At 40.8% G+C, this 15,032-nt stretch overlaps 2 protein-coding genes across 2 annotated transcripts; both read left to right on the forward strand.

The window, feature by feature from the left end:
- The first annotated feature begins 2,676 nt into the window (after positions 1-2,676).
- On the forward strand, positions 2,677-3,672 carry LOC113142567 (olfactory receptor 1-like). Its single transcript, XM_026327604.1, has one exon. The coding sequence runs from the start codon at positions 2,677-2,679 to the stop codon at positions 3,670-3,672; it is 996 nt and encodes a 331-aa protein (XP_026183389.1).
- Positions 3,673-6,810: 3,138 nt separating this feature from the next.
- On the forward strand, positions 6,811-7,797 carry LOC113143150 (olfactory receptor 1-like). Its single transcript, XM_026328617.1, has one exon. It carries the CDS (start codon positions 6,811-6,813, stop codon positions 7,795-7,797), a length of 987 nt encoding a protein of 328 aa, XP_026184402.1.
- Positions 7,798-15,032: the final 7,235 nt, after the last annotated feature.

Below are 15,032 nucleotides of genomic sequence, written 5' to 3' on the forward strand. Positions count from 1 at the left end.
ATATTACATCATATTAAGTATGACAGTTTTATAAATAATACAAAATATTCAGCTGCTGGAAATTAAGCAGTTGTAAATATTTTATAGTTCATGTGTTATGTCTCATACAGAGACATTAAGTATGGCTGTATCAACATACAGTGCTTTCAGAAAGTATTCAGATCCTGTTTTTTTCACTTTTGTTATGTTGAAGCCTGATACTACAATCGTTTAATATTTTCCTCATTCTACACTCAGTATTCGGTCTGAGCACTTTCTGAATGGACTGTATGTCAGATTAAATGGATCAATGAATCGTGTCCTCTTTACAACATTTAATAATATTAATACTGTAAAGAGGTGTTTACTTTGGTAATATCTGATTGTGGTTAACATTGTCACCTTACAACAAGGTTTTGGGTTTGAATCCTGGAACCTTTCCCGCTGGAGTTTGCATGTTCTCTTCCTGTCTGGGTGGATTTTCTCTAGAAACTCTGGTTTCCTCTCACAGTCCATATGTAACATATACATTAGGTTAAATGGTGACTCTAAATTGGCTGGTGGTGTGAATATTTGTGTCACTAATTGCATCTAGTTCCTGTTGTGACATAGTACACCAGCTCAAAATGGACACAGTGGCTAGAGCCCAGGAGTCGAATGTGTTATGGGTGGTGTACTGCCTTCAAGGCATTTCTTTCTAAATGTTTTTGTTATATTTATAATTCATCATTATAATTTGTTGTGATAGCGTTAAATAAGTGGGAATGTTAAAAACACATATATTTGTATATCACAGGGCAAACGGAATGAGTTTCGCTAACTTTAATCTACTTCCGGTTGATATTACCGGTCACAGCAACAACAGAGTTCAACCGTTTATCTTATCTATGTTGTAAAAATACGTTGAAATATTGAAGAAGCAATGCAGTAAGTCTTAAATATAACATGACATATAATATGAGGTCTTAAATCATATAAGTCATGTATGACAAGTTTATATTTTCTTTGTGTTTGTTGAAGAAATGTGGTTAGCTCGTTATGATTTAGCATAGCTACCTAATGTGTTGCTACATGGCATGTTGCTATGGAAACGAGTCACTGAATACTGAATACTGTCTGTACTGTTTACAGTTTTCACTGGCAATTTTAAAGAAAGGAGCAAACAGTAAAGCACCAGAATCTTACTACACGTCTCATCTTTGACTCCGGTTTAGCTACGTAAGTGTTTAGTCAGTATGAAAACACTACAGGTGGTAATGGAGTCTTTGAATTAAAAACCACCACTGACCCAGACCGGAGTATGGCCGCATGTACTCACATTGAGCAATTGCATCAGAACCTGCTCTGGCTGATGTTGGATTGTGGGCTAACTCTGTTTGTGGCTTCTACAGCCCAATTCTGGTCCAAAATTGAGGAATTGCCCATCACGTCAGCTGCCTTCACTCCACTACTCCCAGTCATTTCCCAGTCTCATTCTGCCACAGCATTCCAGTGTGTGACAGCCCCAGTATCATGTTGCATCTCAGCCTCAGCTTCCCAGAGTGTCTGTCCCAGTTTCCCACGGCATTTCTGCCCCAGTCTGTGTCTTTCACAGTGTCCCAGTGTGTTTCTGCCCCAGAGTTCCAGCATAACTTTGTTCTAGTTCCTCAGTGTTCCTCAGCCTGTTTCCCTGCCTCCTTCTTAGTCCCAGCCTCTGACACCAACCAAGGCACAAACCATAGGAAGGAGTTTAAGGCCCAGGCCATTTGTCTTTCACTTCTGTGGGGGCTCTGGGACTCCTGGGTGCAGCCAGTTCCACAGTCAGCTCCACAGCCAGCACACCAGGCATCTCCACCAGGCTTCATGGGTTCATCCCTCAAGCCTCAACAATAACATCATCCTCAGAGCACATCATTGCCAGAGTCTCCAGTCCAGCCACAGCCTTTAATCACATTATAGCTGCTGCCCCATTTAGAACCTTCAACCCAGCTACAACATACACCACAGCCCCAGCCTAGGCCTCAGCTCCAGATTACGCCAGAGCCCCAGCCTATGGCCGTTTTCCAGCATGGCCTCAGTTTCCTGCTAACCCAGTGTTCAGCTTTTCTTAGGGGCCACCCACCAGTATAGCCCCTGATTCTTGCTTGCCTTTTGGTTAATCCCCCCCAGACTCTCTGCCCTCCTGCCCACTCCTTCACCTCATTTCCTGGTTAGTGATTTTTTTTATTCCCTGTTAGTTTCATAAAACTCACTTCACTGGTCTGTCTTGCCCTGACTCCCTGGTTCTTTGTCTGCACATGGGCCCTTACCTTGCTTGTACTCTGACAGTGACCCTGTTTACATTATTTCTTAAATCACTGGACTCAGAATTTTTTCTATTCTTTTTCTTGTTTGTATCATGCAATTAAAGAATAAGTCATTATTCTGGTTACATTAGTTAACTGAGCTGATTGGATCAACACCTTGATGACATATGCTATAGGACAGTTGCACAATATCAATCGCTAATTCATGATCATGTGACACTGCTTTTTCTACTGTGCCACAAAGAAAAGAAAATATAAATGGCAGGTCTGTCACAGTACATCTCACTTCAGGGAGCTGCACACTTGTTACTGTCTGAGGTGAGTTTGGTTACAACAGTTCCCATCAGTCAGCTGTGTCATCTTTTATTATATATTGTGTAATTTTCTCTATTTACACTTAGTGAAAGAAAAAATGGCTCCAGACAAGAAAGCTGCTACCATATCTAATGTCACATTTGTTCGTCCTGCTAAATTTTATCTCAGTGGATTTTCCAACATCCCTCATGTTACATATTTTTATATCTTCCTGTGTTTTATTTATATCATGATTGTTGTTGGGAATGTTCTCCTTCTCTCAGTGATTTTCCTGGTCAAGACTCTTCATACTCCTAAATACATGATTGTGTTCAACCTGGCTTTGACAGATTTGTGTGGGAGCACTGCTCTCATCCCAAAAGTCTTAGACACATTTTTGTTTGACAACAGATACATTGTCTATGAGGCTTGTTTAAGTTATATGTTCTTTGTTTGGTTCTTTGCAAGTGTGCAGTCATGGACACTTGTCACTATGGCATATGACAGATTTATAGCAATTTGCTTCCCTTTAAGGTACCATAGTATTGTGACTAAACCAGCTATTGCTGCAATGCTGCTGTTTGTGTGGGTTGCCATGCTGAGTCTAATATCATGCATGGTTGGGCTACTTGATCGTCTCTCCTTCTGTGGATATTTGGTGATACAAAGCTTTTTCTGTGATCATGGACCAACATTTCGTCTGGCCTGTAATGACACGTCTTTAAATTTCATAATTGCAGGTGTTGTGTTTGCAGTAGTAATTTGTTTACCTCCTACATTAATAGCACTGACATATGTTTGCATTGCCATAGCACTGAGCAGGATTGCATCACATAAAGAAAGAGTCAAAGCATTGAAAACTTGTACTTCTCACCTGATTCTTGTGGCTATTTTTTACTTACCATTTCTGGGCACCAACATAGCTGCAGTGACCTCCTCCCTCCATCCTAATGCCAGGATCATAAACTCTACCTTAACACACACCATACCAGCTTTGCTCAATCCTATTATATACTCTTTAAAGACAGAAGAAGTGCTGAACTGTATCAAGAAACTTTGTAAAAACAATAGTCTGAACAAAATAACCTTATCGAACAAGGTGACCTCATTATAACTGCTGTACTGATATAACTGTGTTACAATTACATGAATGTGTTTCATTAGATTTGACTGTCAACTTTTTACTAGCAAGTAATGCATGTTTGCTTTTATATTGTACTTTTTATATGGTGTTACTGTATCGACCATTGTGCTTTGCTGTTGGAGTAGCTGTATAATCTGCTCGGCAACATGAAATCAGAGATATGAGTAAGTTATGACTATACACTGCTTAAAACAGTTTTTTCTCAGTAATTCATTGAGATGTAATTATTAAAGCCATATAAAGATATTACATTATTTTAAACATAACGGTTTTAATTGAAATGAAAAAACAGTACAAAAACTTTTGGAAATTTCATACTGGCAAATTTTTAATAGCTCAATTCTCCTTTGTCTCATAGAGTAAACATGGCTGAATCAACTTCTATCAGAATAAATGGATCAATGAATTATACCCTCTTTACAAAATTTGTTATTAATATTGTGTAAAGCGACAAAACTACTTTGATCATATCTCATTGTGCTTCACGCTGTTGTTACAACAAGAAGGTTTAATATCTGAATGCCTGAACCTTTGTGTGGACAGTTTGCATGTTCTCTCCGTATCTGAGTGAGTTTTCTCATGTCACCTCAGTTTGCACTCAGTCAAATACTATGCTATGTCCAAAGACATATATTTTGGTTAATTGATGACTCTGTATTGCCACTTGGTGTGAATGTTTGTTGCCATGTGTCTGTCCTGTGTTTGTCTGACAAACTCTCCAGGGTGTACCCTGTCTCTGAGACTGTACAGCATGAAATGGAGACTGTATTCTGTAAAGTGTAAGAGGAGCTCATTAGATTTTGTGTACTCAGTCCTAACTTAGAGATAATTAGCAAACCAGTTTGCTGTTCGGTCAGACCAATTTACATCAAGAAACCTTTGCTGTAACAGGGTATGATCCATGTAATCAAAGGCTTCAGACAAATGAATAAATACAGCTGTACAGCTTCATTTTGACAGGAAATGATATTCAGAACTTCGATTGTAGCAGTAACAGTAACCGCAGCAGCTTAAAAGTTGATTATGTAATGTTTAGAGTGATCTATCAACAGAAAAGAAATATGGTAGAGTAAAATGTTGTCATTAATGTGTAATCACTGGAAAATTCCAAACATTGCATTATCTTAATCTTTGAAAGAACCTTACAAATCTACATAGGTAGCGTAAACAAATTTCTCGGTTAGATTTAGACATTAAAATGAAAAAAACATAAAAACATAAATTTTTGTCAGTCGCTATTGCTGATCGCCACTCACTGTGATTGCCTCCAGTAGGTGAAGTAGGATCCTACTGACATATATATATATATATATATATATATATAAAATTTCCCGTCTCACCCCTATGGGTGGTGTGTGTCTTCCTCAATCTCGGGTCCTCTACCAGAGGCCTGGGAGTTTGAGGGTTCTTCGCAGTATCTTAGCTGTTCCTAGCACTGCGCTCTTCTGGACTGAGATCTCTGATGTTGTTCCTGGGATCTGTTGGAGCCACTCTCCCAGTTTGGGGGTCACAGCCCCGAGGGTGCCGATTACCACGGGGACCACTGTTGCCTTCACCTTCCACATCTTTTATAGCTCTTCTTTAAGCCCTTGGTATTTCTCCAGCTTCTCATGTTCCTTCTTTCTGATGTTGCTGTCACTTGGGATCGCTACATCTACCACTACGGCTTTCTTCAGTTGTTTGTCCACCACTACTATGTCCGGTTGGTTAGCCATCACCTGTTTGTCGGTCTGTATCTGGAAGTCCCACAGGATCTTAGCTCGGTCATTCTCCCTCACCTTTGGAGGCATGTCCCATTTTGACCTTGGGACCTCCAGCCCATACTCGGCACAGATGTTCCTGTACACTATGCCGGCCACTTGGTTATGGCGTTCCATGTATGCTCTGCCTGCTAGCATCTTACAACCTGCTGTTATGTGCTGGATTGTCTCAGGGGCATCTTTGCACAGCCTGCACCTGGGGTCCTGCCTGGTGTGGTAGACCCCGGCCTCTATCGATCTTGTGCTCAGGGCCTGTTCTTGTGCTGCTACGATCAGTGCCTCTGTGCTGTCTTTCAGTCCAGCTTTTTCCAGCCACCGGTAGGACTTTTCGATATCAGCCACTTCTTGTATCTGTCGGTGGTACATGTCGTGCAGGGGTTTGTCCTGCCATGATGGTTCTTGCTCTTCTTCCTCTGCATCGGGCTTCTGTTGCCTGAGATATTCACTAAGTATTCCATCGCTTCCATCCACAGGCAAATGGGAACCAGGAAGAAGCCGCAAGGAAAGCAGCCACAGCCAAATACCTAAAGAGAGTAAGGCAAGTCCTAAGAAGTCAGCTAAATGGGAAGAACAAGGTCCAAGCCATCAACACCTACGCCCTGCCGGTCATCAGATACCCCGCTGGCATAATAAGCTGGCCAAAAGAGGACATAGAAGCCACTGATGTTAAGACAAGGAAGCTCTTCACAATGCATGGAGGACTTCGCCCCAAATCCAGCATCCTGAGACTGTACACTAAGAGGAAGGAAGGAGGCCGGGGACTGGTGAGTGTCAGAGCCACCATCCAAGATGAAACAACCAAGATCCATGAGTACATCAGGAAGATGGCCCCAAGCGATGGAATATATATATGACTGAGGTACACTAATAACACTTATTCAATAGTAAAACAACAGTCAAATCAGCTGGAATTCTGCTCCACTCGGTCTACAACATCAAGGCACTGCAGATTTTGCTGTGTATTTGTTTTGATTACTTTTTAATACCATTTTTTATGCTGCATAATTTCTGGAATTTGGTCTAAGTGTTCCAGTTTCTGCATTGTCCCATTACAGGATACATTACTGTCAGTTTTTAATTGAGCCATTTGTATCAGCATCAGGCAGTTACACATTGAAAAAAATCAGTCTAACTCATGATCATGTGACACAGTGACATTTTTAGTGGCTCACAGTGACAGAGGATACAATATAAATGGCAGGTCTCTCACAGTACAACTCTCTTCAGGAAACTGCACACTTGTTACTGTCTGAGGTGAGTTTGGTTACAGCAGTTCCCATCAGTCAGCTGTGTCATCCCTTAATATAGTTTGTGCAATTTTCTCTATATGCATTTAGTGAAAGAAATAATGGCTCCAGACAAGAAAGCTGCTACCATATCTAATGTCACATTTGTTCGTCCTGCAAAATTTTATCTCAGTGGATTTTCCAACATCCCTCATGTTACATATTTTTATATTTTCCTGTGTTTTGTCTATATCATGACTGTTGTTGGGAATGTTCTCCTTCTCTCAGTGATTTTCCTGCTCAAGACTCTTCATACTCCTAAATACATGATTGTGTTCAACCTGGCTTTGACAGATTTGTGTGGGAGCACTGCTCTCATCCCAAAAGCCTTAGACACATTTTTGTTTGACAACAGATACATTGTCTATGAGGCTTGTTTAAGTTATATGTTCTTTGTTTGGTTCTTTGTAAGTGTGCAGTCATGGACACTTGTCACTATGGCATATGACAGATTTATAGCAATTTGCTTCCCTTTAAGGTACCATAGTATTGTGACTAAACCAGCTATTGCTGCCATGCTGCTGTTAGTGTGGGTTGTCATGCTGAGTATAATATCTTGCATGGTTGGGCTACTTGATCGTCTCTCCTTCTGTGGATCTTTGGTGATACCAAGCTTTTACTGTGATCATGGACCAACATATCGTCTGGCCTGTAATGACACATCTTTAAATTACATGATGGCATGGGTTGTGTTTATAGTAATCATTTGTTTACCTCCTCTATTAATAGTACTGACATATGTTTGCATTGCCATAGCACTGAGCAGGATTGCATCACATAAAGAAAGAGTCAAAGCATTGAAAACTTGTATTTCTCACCTGATTCTTGTGGCTATTTTTTACTTACCATTTCTGGGCACCAACATAGCTGTACTGACCTCCTCCCTCCATCCTAATGCCAGGATCATAAACTCTACTTTGACACACACCATACCAGCTTTGTTAAATCCTATTATATACTCTTTAAAGACAGAAGAAGTGCTGAACTCTATCAAGAAACTTTGTAAAAAAAATAGGCTAACCTTTATAAACAAGGTGACCTCTTTGTAACTACTCTGCTGAATATCATAGTGTTAAAACTATAATAACTATAATGATCTTTTTTCAAAAATGAAATTAGAGATATGAATATGTTATGACGCTACACTGCATTAATCTAAACCATACCATCAGAATTTACTGCTGTGGTTTTTAATAAATCATGGAGATGTAATTTATAAATACATACATAGAATTTACATTACATTAAATAGCCTATAACAGTTTGGAATGAAAATACACTACTAAATTTTCAACTCTTGGAAATTGAACACTAGTAAATATTTAATACCTCATATATCATTGAATATGAGGTATCATTGAATCATGCTCTCTATAAAAATGTTATTATTTAAATGAATGAATAAAATTGTACTATTAAAAAATGACAAAACTATTTTTGTAATATCTGATTAGGTTCAGTGCTGTCGCCAGGGTTTTAGGTTTGAATCCTGGAACAGTGGATTTTGCATGTTCTCCTTGTGTTTGAGTAAGTTAAACTGTAGTTTCCCTCCACAGTCCAAAGACATATACATTAGATTAAATGTCTAGAGGCTGACTCATGGCAACTGGACTTCTAGTTTTTTTTAGGTCAAAAGGTTTCACTACTCATCCAAATATCTTCATCAGCCTGTGGGAAAGCTGGTAGGAAACTCACATTTATCTTTTAGGTTGATTTCACTTCAGCCTAGCCTAAATAGGCTCGTTAAGTGAACTATGTAAATGGCGCGAGAGTCGTCAGTCGTCGCTGTAGCTGCCTTCTCTCCATGCTGCATGAATTAAACTGAGATGATTCGTCACACTTGAGAATTATCAACTCTCACAACCTAAAAGAAATTTCCACAACAAATTTGGCAATGAGGGTGGGATGGACACGTCACTGATCAACGCCTGTTCTAGACCAAAGGTTAAACACCAGTGGAAAATGTAGAAACTAAAGGAAAGTTCTGCTCCAACAAACAGAGGACTGGATCCCACCTGAGGTCAGGGAACGGGTGGAGGACAGTGGATGCTCCATGCATTTGATGAGTGAGCACAGTGTTACGAATAATTTCTTTTGTATGTTTCTGTTCAGTGTTGAATAAGAAAACCCTAGGTGTGTGTATGTTCACCTTGAAAGATAAGGTAGTCACGTGATTTTTGAAATCCCTTCATGTTAGAGAGACCATTGAGTCTGTGAGTGACAGATGCCATATGATGAAAAAATAACCATATAGAGAAAAAAAAAAGAAACAACAAAAACACCATTGGTTGAGGATTACAGAATTAAGTCTTCCTTTTGGGAAGCCATATGGTTTATAATGAAACTATCCCATATGAGAAAACATGAAAACTAATACAATACTATAGAAGTAAGTTATTATTTTAACAATAGTGTCTTAGAATGTGTCACACATAATGAATTGGGCATATGAATGAGGTGATAATTTCATAAGCTTTGTGGTGACTTCTTCAGTGTCTTGTATGCACAACGTGTGTGTGTGATATGATCTGACCATACAATGAGATGGAAAGATCAGTGTGAGTTATAAGCCCAGTTAAAGTGTAAGCACCAGTCCCAGTGAGTTTAGAAACATGGGTAATAAACCAGGGAAATTATAAGTCTTATCTGACTCTTTTACAGGCCCAGCTAAAATAATGGCAGAGAAATGGGGTAAATGTGCGATTGAGGATATGCCACTATGGCACGCCATCAGTGAGGGAGTGTTTCTGTTGCAAGGCACACTTAGCACAGGTTGTTTGAATCATTGTAAAATATTGTTACAAGAAAGAGAAGAGTAAGTGAAAAAGAAAAGGAAAGCAAAGAAAAAAATAATAAATTGGCACTCTTTCCAAAAGTGGGAAAGGGAGGCAGAAGTAAGAGAAAAAAAAATCTGCTGCAGGATTAATGGTAAAGTTAGAAAAGTCTAATGTAGGAAAATAAGAAGGATAACCAGAAACGTAGGACAAGAAATAGAAACCTGCCTCATGCTGTCTCTATGCCCATGGCTGGTCCACCAGCAGCACAGCCTCTCCAGGCCCAGGTGGCTATGTCAGCAAGTACCCAGTCAGATGAGAGTTCAGAAGAACAAGAAGGTGACACTGAGTAATTATATCCTGTCCTATCTTCTCTTTACATAACCCCTAAATCATCAAAAACCCAGACTGAGAAAAAAACTCAAAATTCACCTGAGCCCTCTAAGCAGAACAAAGTCTCCCCTACCAGCTACGTTTGATTACTGGCTGAGGAGCCAAACCAACAAAGGGGAAATACACCAAATGCCAATGATGATGTGTTGTGTGTGTCGCAGATTCTTCAAACTCCGATGGGCAAACATCAGACCCGCAACATGGTCAACAACAGCAACAGTGGGACCACAATTCACTGCCACGGTGGAAACCCTGTATGAAGCTATGCGTACTGCTTTTCCTTTGAGAGTCTGCTGGCCTGGGATTCATAATACCAGACAAAAAGAGAGTGAGTCAGCAGCTGATTATCGCACCCGCATGGAAACTGTATTTGTTGCTCACTTCGAAATTGTCCCAGATAATGCAGCATAGACTCACCTGTTGAAAACTGCATTAGTAAATGGTCTTCAACCTGGTCTAAAAAGCTGAATCATGACGTCATGTGTAGGCTGGGAAACAGAGACTTGGTCAAATGTATGGACACATCTTACACGCAGAAAGGAACCGAGTGGACGCTGACATAAACCAGGGAAAGAATCTCCAAACTGCTCAGTTGATGTACTACCAGCAGGGAACTACACAAACCCGCAGAAGGGGCCTGAAATCTCGACAGAACAATATAAGAGGACGTAATAGGAACCAAGGATCAGCTTCAAAGAGGACAGATTAACATGTATGTACAGTGTTATACCTGTGAAGGATATAAACATATATCCCATAACTGAATCAACAAATACTGCTGAAATACAGTTGAAGTCTGTGAATGATTGGGCCCCAGGAAACCCATGTAGTGATAGTGATCTAGATATGGAAATACCATGGCTAATAATGTAAAAAAAATAAAAATTCAAATTTGTAATGTCTTATGATTGATAATTGTAGTGACACTTTGTGTCAGGGGGGGGTGGTGGTTGTTTTACACAGGTTGTCAAAGGATCAAAGGATCACTTAATTGTGTTGGGCTAATGTGTTGAACAATGGAAGTGAGCAGAGGTGAGTGTCATCAGGATCTAATGGGAGACTCATGTGACCTGTCGTTGTTTTACACAGGTTGTCCAAGGGTCACTTAAATGTGTTGGGCTAAAGAATGCATGGTATGGGGGTTTTAGTGTTTTAGATGCCTGGAAATAACTGCCAATATTGTTTTAGAGCTGTTAGATGCCTGAATATAGGGGACACCTGAAAAAACATTTGGGGTCCTTTCAAGATGAATCCACCCCTTTCCTCAGCTATATAGAACGCTGTAGCTGCCTTCTCTCCATGCTACATGAATTAAAGTGAGATGATTCATCACATTTGTGTTTGTTTTTGAGATTTAGCAATTCTCACAACCTAAAAGAAATTTCCACGACAGACCCCTTTGATCCATCAACTGGCTGCAGAGTGTGTCCTCCCTGAAAAGACGTGATGTGTTTCTTAACTTCCTGAGAACAGATGAAAGGGCAGCCTGGTAGATTGAAGATAAGTTATATCTAAACCCTCCACTCCAGTTATGGGAGGGTTTTCCCATCTAAACATGTACAGCTTCTCTGACACCTCTTTCAGACCATCTATCTTCTCTGTCCAAAATATGTACATCACTGTCTTCACGGTGTCCTGTTTCCTTTAAATGGAGGTGCACAGCTGACTGTGGTCCTGAGGAGCTGGGCCATCCTCCTGTTAAGTGGTTGTTTGGTTTTTCCAATGTAGAGTTTTGATTTCTTAAATCATTAAGAAAGCACTGCTCTCATCCCAAAAGTCTTAGACACATTTTTGTTTGAAAACAGATACATTGTCTACGAAGCTTGTTTAAGTTATATGTTCTTTGTTTGGGTCCTGTCATGATCTGCACTTTTTGGACTTCCTGTCCCTTTTTATTTTGAAAGGATCATGTAGGAACTGGGTTTTGTTGATTTCGGTTTGATTTACGTTGTCTTGATTGTTTTGATTTGCTTCACCTGTGTCTTGTTTGTTTTTTTTCAGTTATATACCCTTGTTCATCCCCAGTGTCTTCGCCAGGTTGTCTGTTGTTATGTGCTCTGTTATTATGTGCTCTGTTGTTGATTTGTTCAAGTTATGCCTTACACTCCATGTTTAGAATTCTTGATTTTTCCCCACACCTCAAGTCTGTTTTTGTTTTGCCTTCTTTTGGGATTTTTGATCATGGACTAATTTTTGTTCTCTCCGCTTTAAGTTAAGTAGCTCTGGTTTGTCTTTGTGAGTATTTTCTGTGTCTTGCGTGTTTCCCTAGCTCTAATGATGGGCAAATGATACCGAGGCTTCGGAGCTTGTGTCACTCTTCCTGAAGCAGAGTGATTCGAAACACTGTGTCGAGGCTTGTATCAAAACACCAGTGTCACGTCGAACGTCATCACTGTTTCGCTTCACGCTTCATTGCTTCAAAATGTTTCAAAGCTTTTCATTGGCTCATAGTCTTTCAGTGTGTGTCATTGGCTCATGGCGTTTCAATGCATTCTGAGGCAATGACAGCTTGACAGGTTTGACAGATTTGAATGGTTTGGTGCCATACCAGCTATATAAGATACATCATTCTGCTTCAGGATTTGGAGAGTGAGAGTATTTTGGCAGGTTTCACGGCGAGTCCCACCAATAAGTGACGTTCTAAAGTTTGGGATCATTTTGATCTCAAGAGGTCTGAACTTTTATTGCTGTCATGGGATTGAAACAGTGCCAGTGCTTCATTCGTGCTCTTTAGAGGTTGCTATTGCTTCAGTTGTCCACCAGATGTCACCGTCACTGAAGTCTCGAAGCTTTGAATCTTTTTCGGCACAATTGTCAGGAAAGCCTCAGTGCTTCATGAGGCTTCACTTGCCCATCACTACCTAGCTCCTCTTGTGTTCAGGCTTTGTCTTGCTGCCCTGTTTTCTCGTTCATCCTTTTTTGTTCCAGTGTTGCTTGTTTGTCTTGTTCATGTTCATGTGTTTTTTTTACTTTGCACAGTTCTCCTGTGTCTTGTTTTCTGTTTTCAACTTTTGTTTTCTGTTTTTAAGTTTTGTTTTCTAAAATAAAGCCTGATTTCTCTGAACCTGGAGTACCAGAGTGGGTGCTATTATTGGTCCGATATTTCTAGTATGCAGTCATGGACACTTGTCACTATGACATATGATTAGATTTATAGCAATTTGCTTCCCTTTAAGGTACCATAGTATTGTGACTGTTTTATAGAGTTTATTAGCATTTTTAATTGGATTATTTGATCATCTCTCCTTCTGTGGATCTTTGGTGATACAAAGCTTTTTCTGTGATCATGGACCAACATATTGTCTGGGCTCAGCAAGAGAATGAGTGATCTATCTGCTCTTTTGGCATCCCTAGCTTGCTTACAATTTAGAGAAGAACACAGTCCAGTTACAGTATACTGCATTCTAATGCGCAAATGCATTCAGCAGCTCATTCAGATCCAGAACGTTCACTCTGGAGGGACTTCTCCCCCTTTCTTAGACTAGGGAGCAGACTCTGATCTTCTTGTCCTGCGCATGTTGGCATGTTGCCATGTTGTTTGACTATAGAATCTGTTGGCTTGGATTTTTTCACATGCTGTCCTGGATGCTACCAGAAAAATGTAGGTGTTTTCTCGCTGGATTGGACCCTGGACTCCATGCTAAATGTCAAAAACAGGGGGCTACTGACATAGAAGAAAGCCACAGCAACGACGATGTCAGATATTGCCCCACCTCAGTGAGGGCTTATCAACCTGATTATGACGTGCAGATGGACCAGTGTTTTTCTGGTGCATACATCTGTGGCGGAGTTGGTTGCAGGTCTGCTGTCATGGGCTACCAGTCAGAGTACAGGAGGAGGCACCAGTCCCTCCTTGACAGGCATCAGGAGAGGCACACCACCGGAGACTGGTCCTCTCCGCGTCGGGAGGCCCGGGTTTCATTGCCTGATCCCTCTGCATGCTGTCTGGGAAGCCGGAGTCTCCAGAGGGGTCCCAACGGAGGCGGGGGTCCTTCTCAGCATTCACCTTCTCTGGCCCCACTCAGATGAAGTCAGGGAAACTACCAGTAACTGGTGTTGGGATCTAAACACCATTTTCATCCATTCAGGGTCACAACAGAAGCTCGCCTACTGAGGCGGATGCCGATGCTATGGACTGTTATGAGGTGAGTGAGTCCAAATGTACATCCTATGTCAGGGGTTTGATTGAGGGGGTAGATGTAGCTAATCTGATTTACTCTGGTTCTAATGTCTCCTTGATGTCAGAGTTATTTAAGATGTCCATCCCAGCTCTTCGCAAACTTGTGATAAGTACAGATTATGTATTTATGTATGCCATAAATGGATTATTGCTGGACATGCTTGGAACAATGACAATTTCCATATGCCTACGTAAGATCTGGGTAGAAAAGATTGTGCATGTTGTGAGGGGGGGGCTACACAGAAGGTCATTTTGGGATTTGATTTCATGAAAGACTCTCAGGCTGGTGTTGGATGCTGCTTCCCCCGCTTGGGCGTAGTGGACATTCCACTGTTAAATGCTACTGACCTTATTCCGAAATTCTGTAATATCACAACATCTGGTGATGTCATCATTCCACTGTACTATGAAATAGTTGTCCCAGTGCAGGTGGAGACTAACAGTTTGTGTGGAGCACACATAAACTGTTAGGTTGGGTACTTGGAGCCAATCAAGTGTAACGACTATAGAGGGTCTAAATGCAGTGACGGTGAAGGATGAACATCCGCTGCCACGGGTGGATGACACACTTGATGCCCTAATTGGGGTTATATGGTTTAGCACGTAGAATTTCCCAAATGGTTACTGGCAAGTTGAGGTAGCGAAGGAAGACTGCAAGAAGATGGCCTTCACTACCAGCCATGGTCTGTACCAGTTTAGGTCTATGCCCATGGTTGTCACCAATGCCCCTGTGACATTTCAGAGGTTTATGGAGCTGATACTGAAAGGTCTCCCATGGCAGATATGCATGGTATACCTGGACAATATTTTGATTTACAGTAGGTCGTTTAGCAAGCATGTTGCAGCTTTGGAGGAGGTGCTTTCTAGGATTGGTGCAGCTAGGTTGCGGCTGACGGCTAGGAAATGTCAGCTAGCCTGTAATCATGTGGTGTTTTTG

The sequence above is a fragment of the Mastacembelus armatus genome, chromosome 14 (assembly GCF_900324485.2).
Source record: "Mastacembelus armatus chromosome 14, fMasArm1.2, whole genome shotgun sequence".
NCBI classification, from domain to species: Eukaryota; Metazoa; Chordata; class Actinopteri; order Synbranchiformes; family Mastacembelidae; genus Mastacembelus; species Mastacembelus armatus.

Coding starts and splice junctions, on each gene's coding strand:
- LOC113142567 (XM_026327604.1), top strand. CDS start 2,677: ATGGCTCCAGACAAGAAAGCTGCTACCATATCTAATGTCACATTTGTT.
- LOC113143150 (XM_026328617.1), top strand. CDS start 6,811: ATGGCTCCAGACAAGAAAGCTGCTACCATATCTAATGTCACATTTGTT.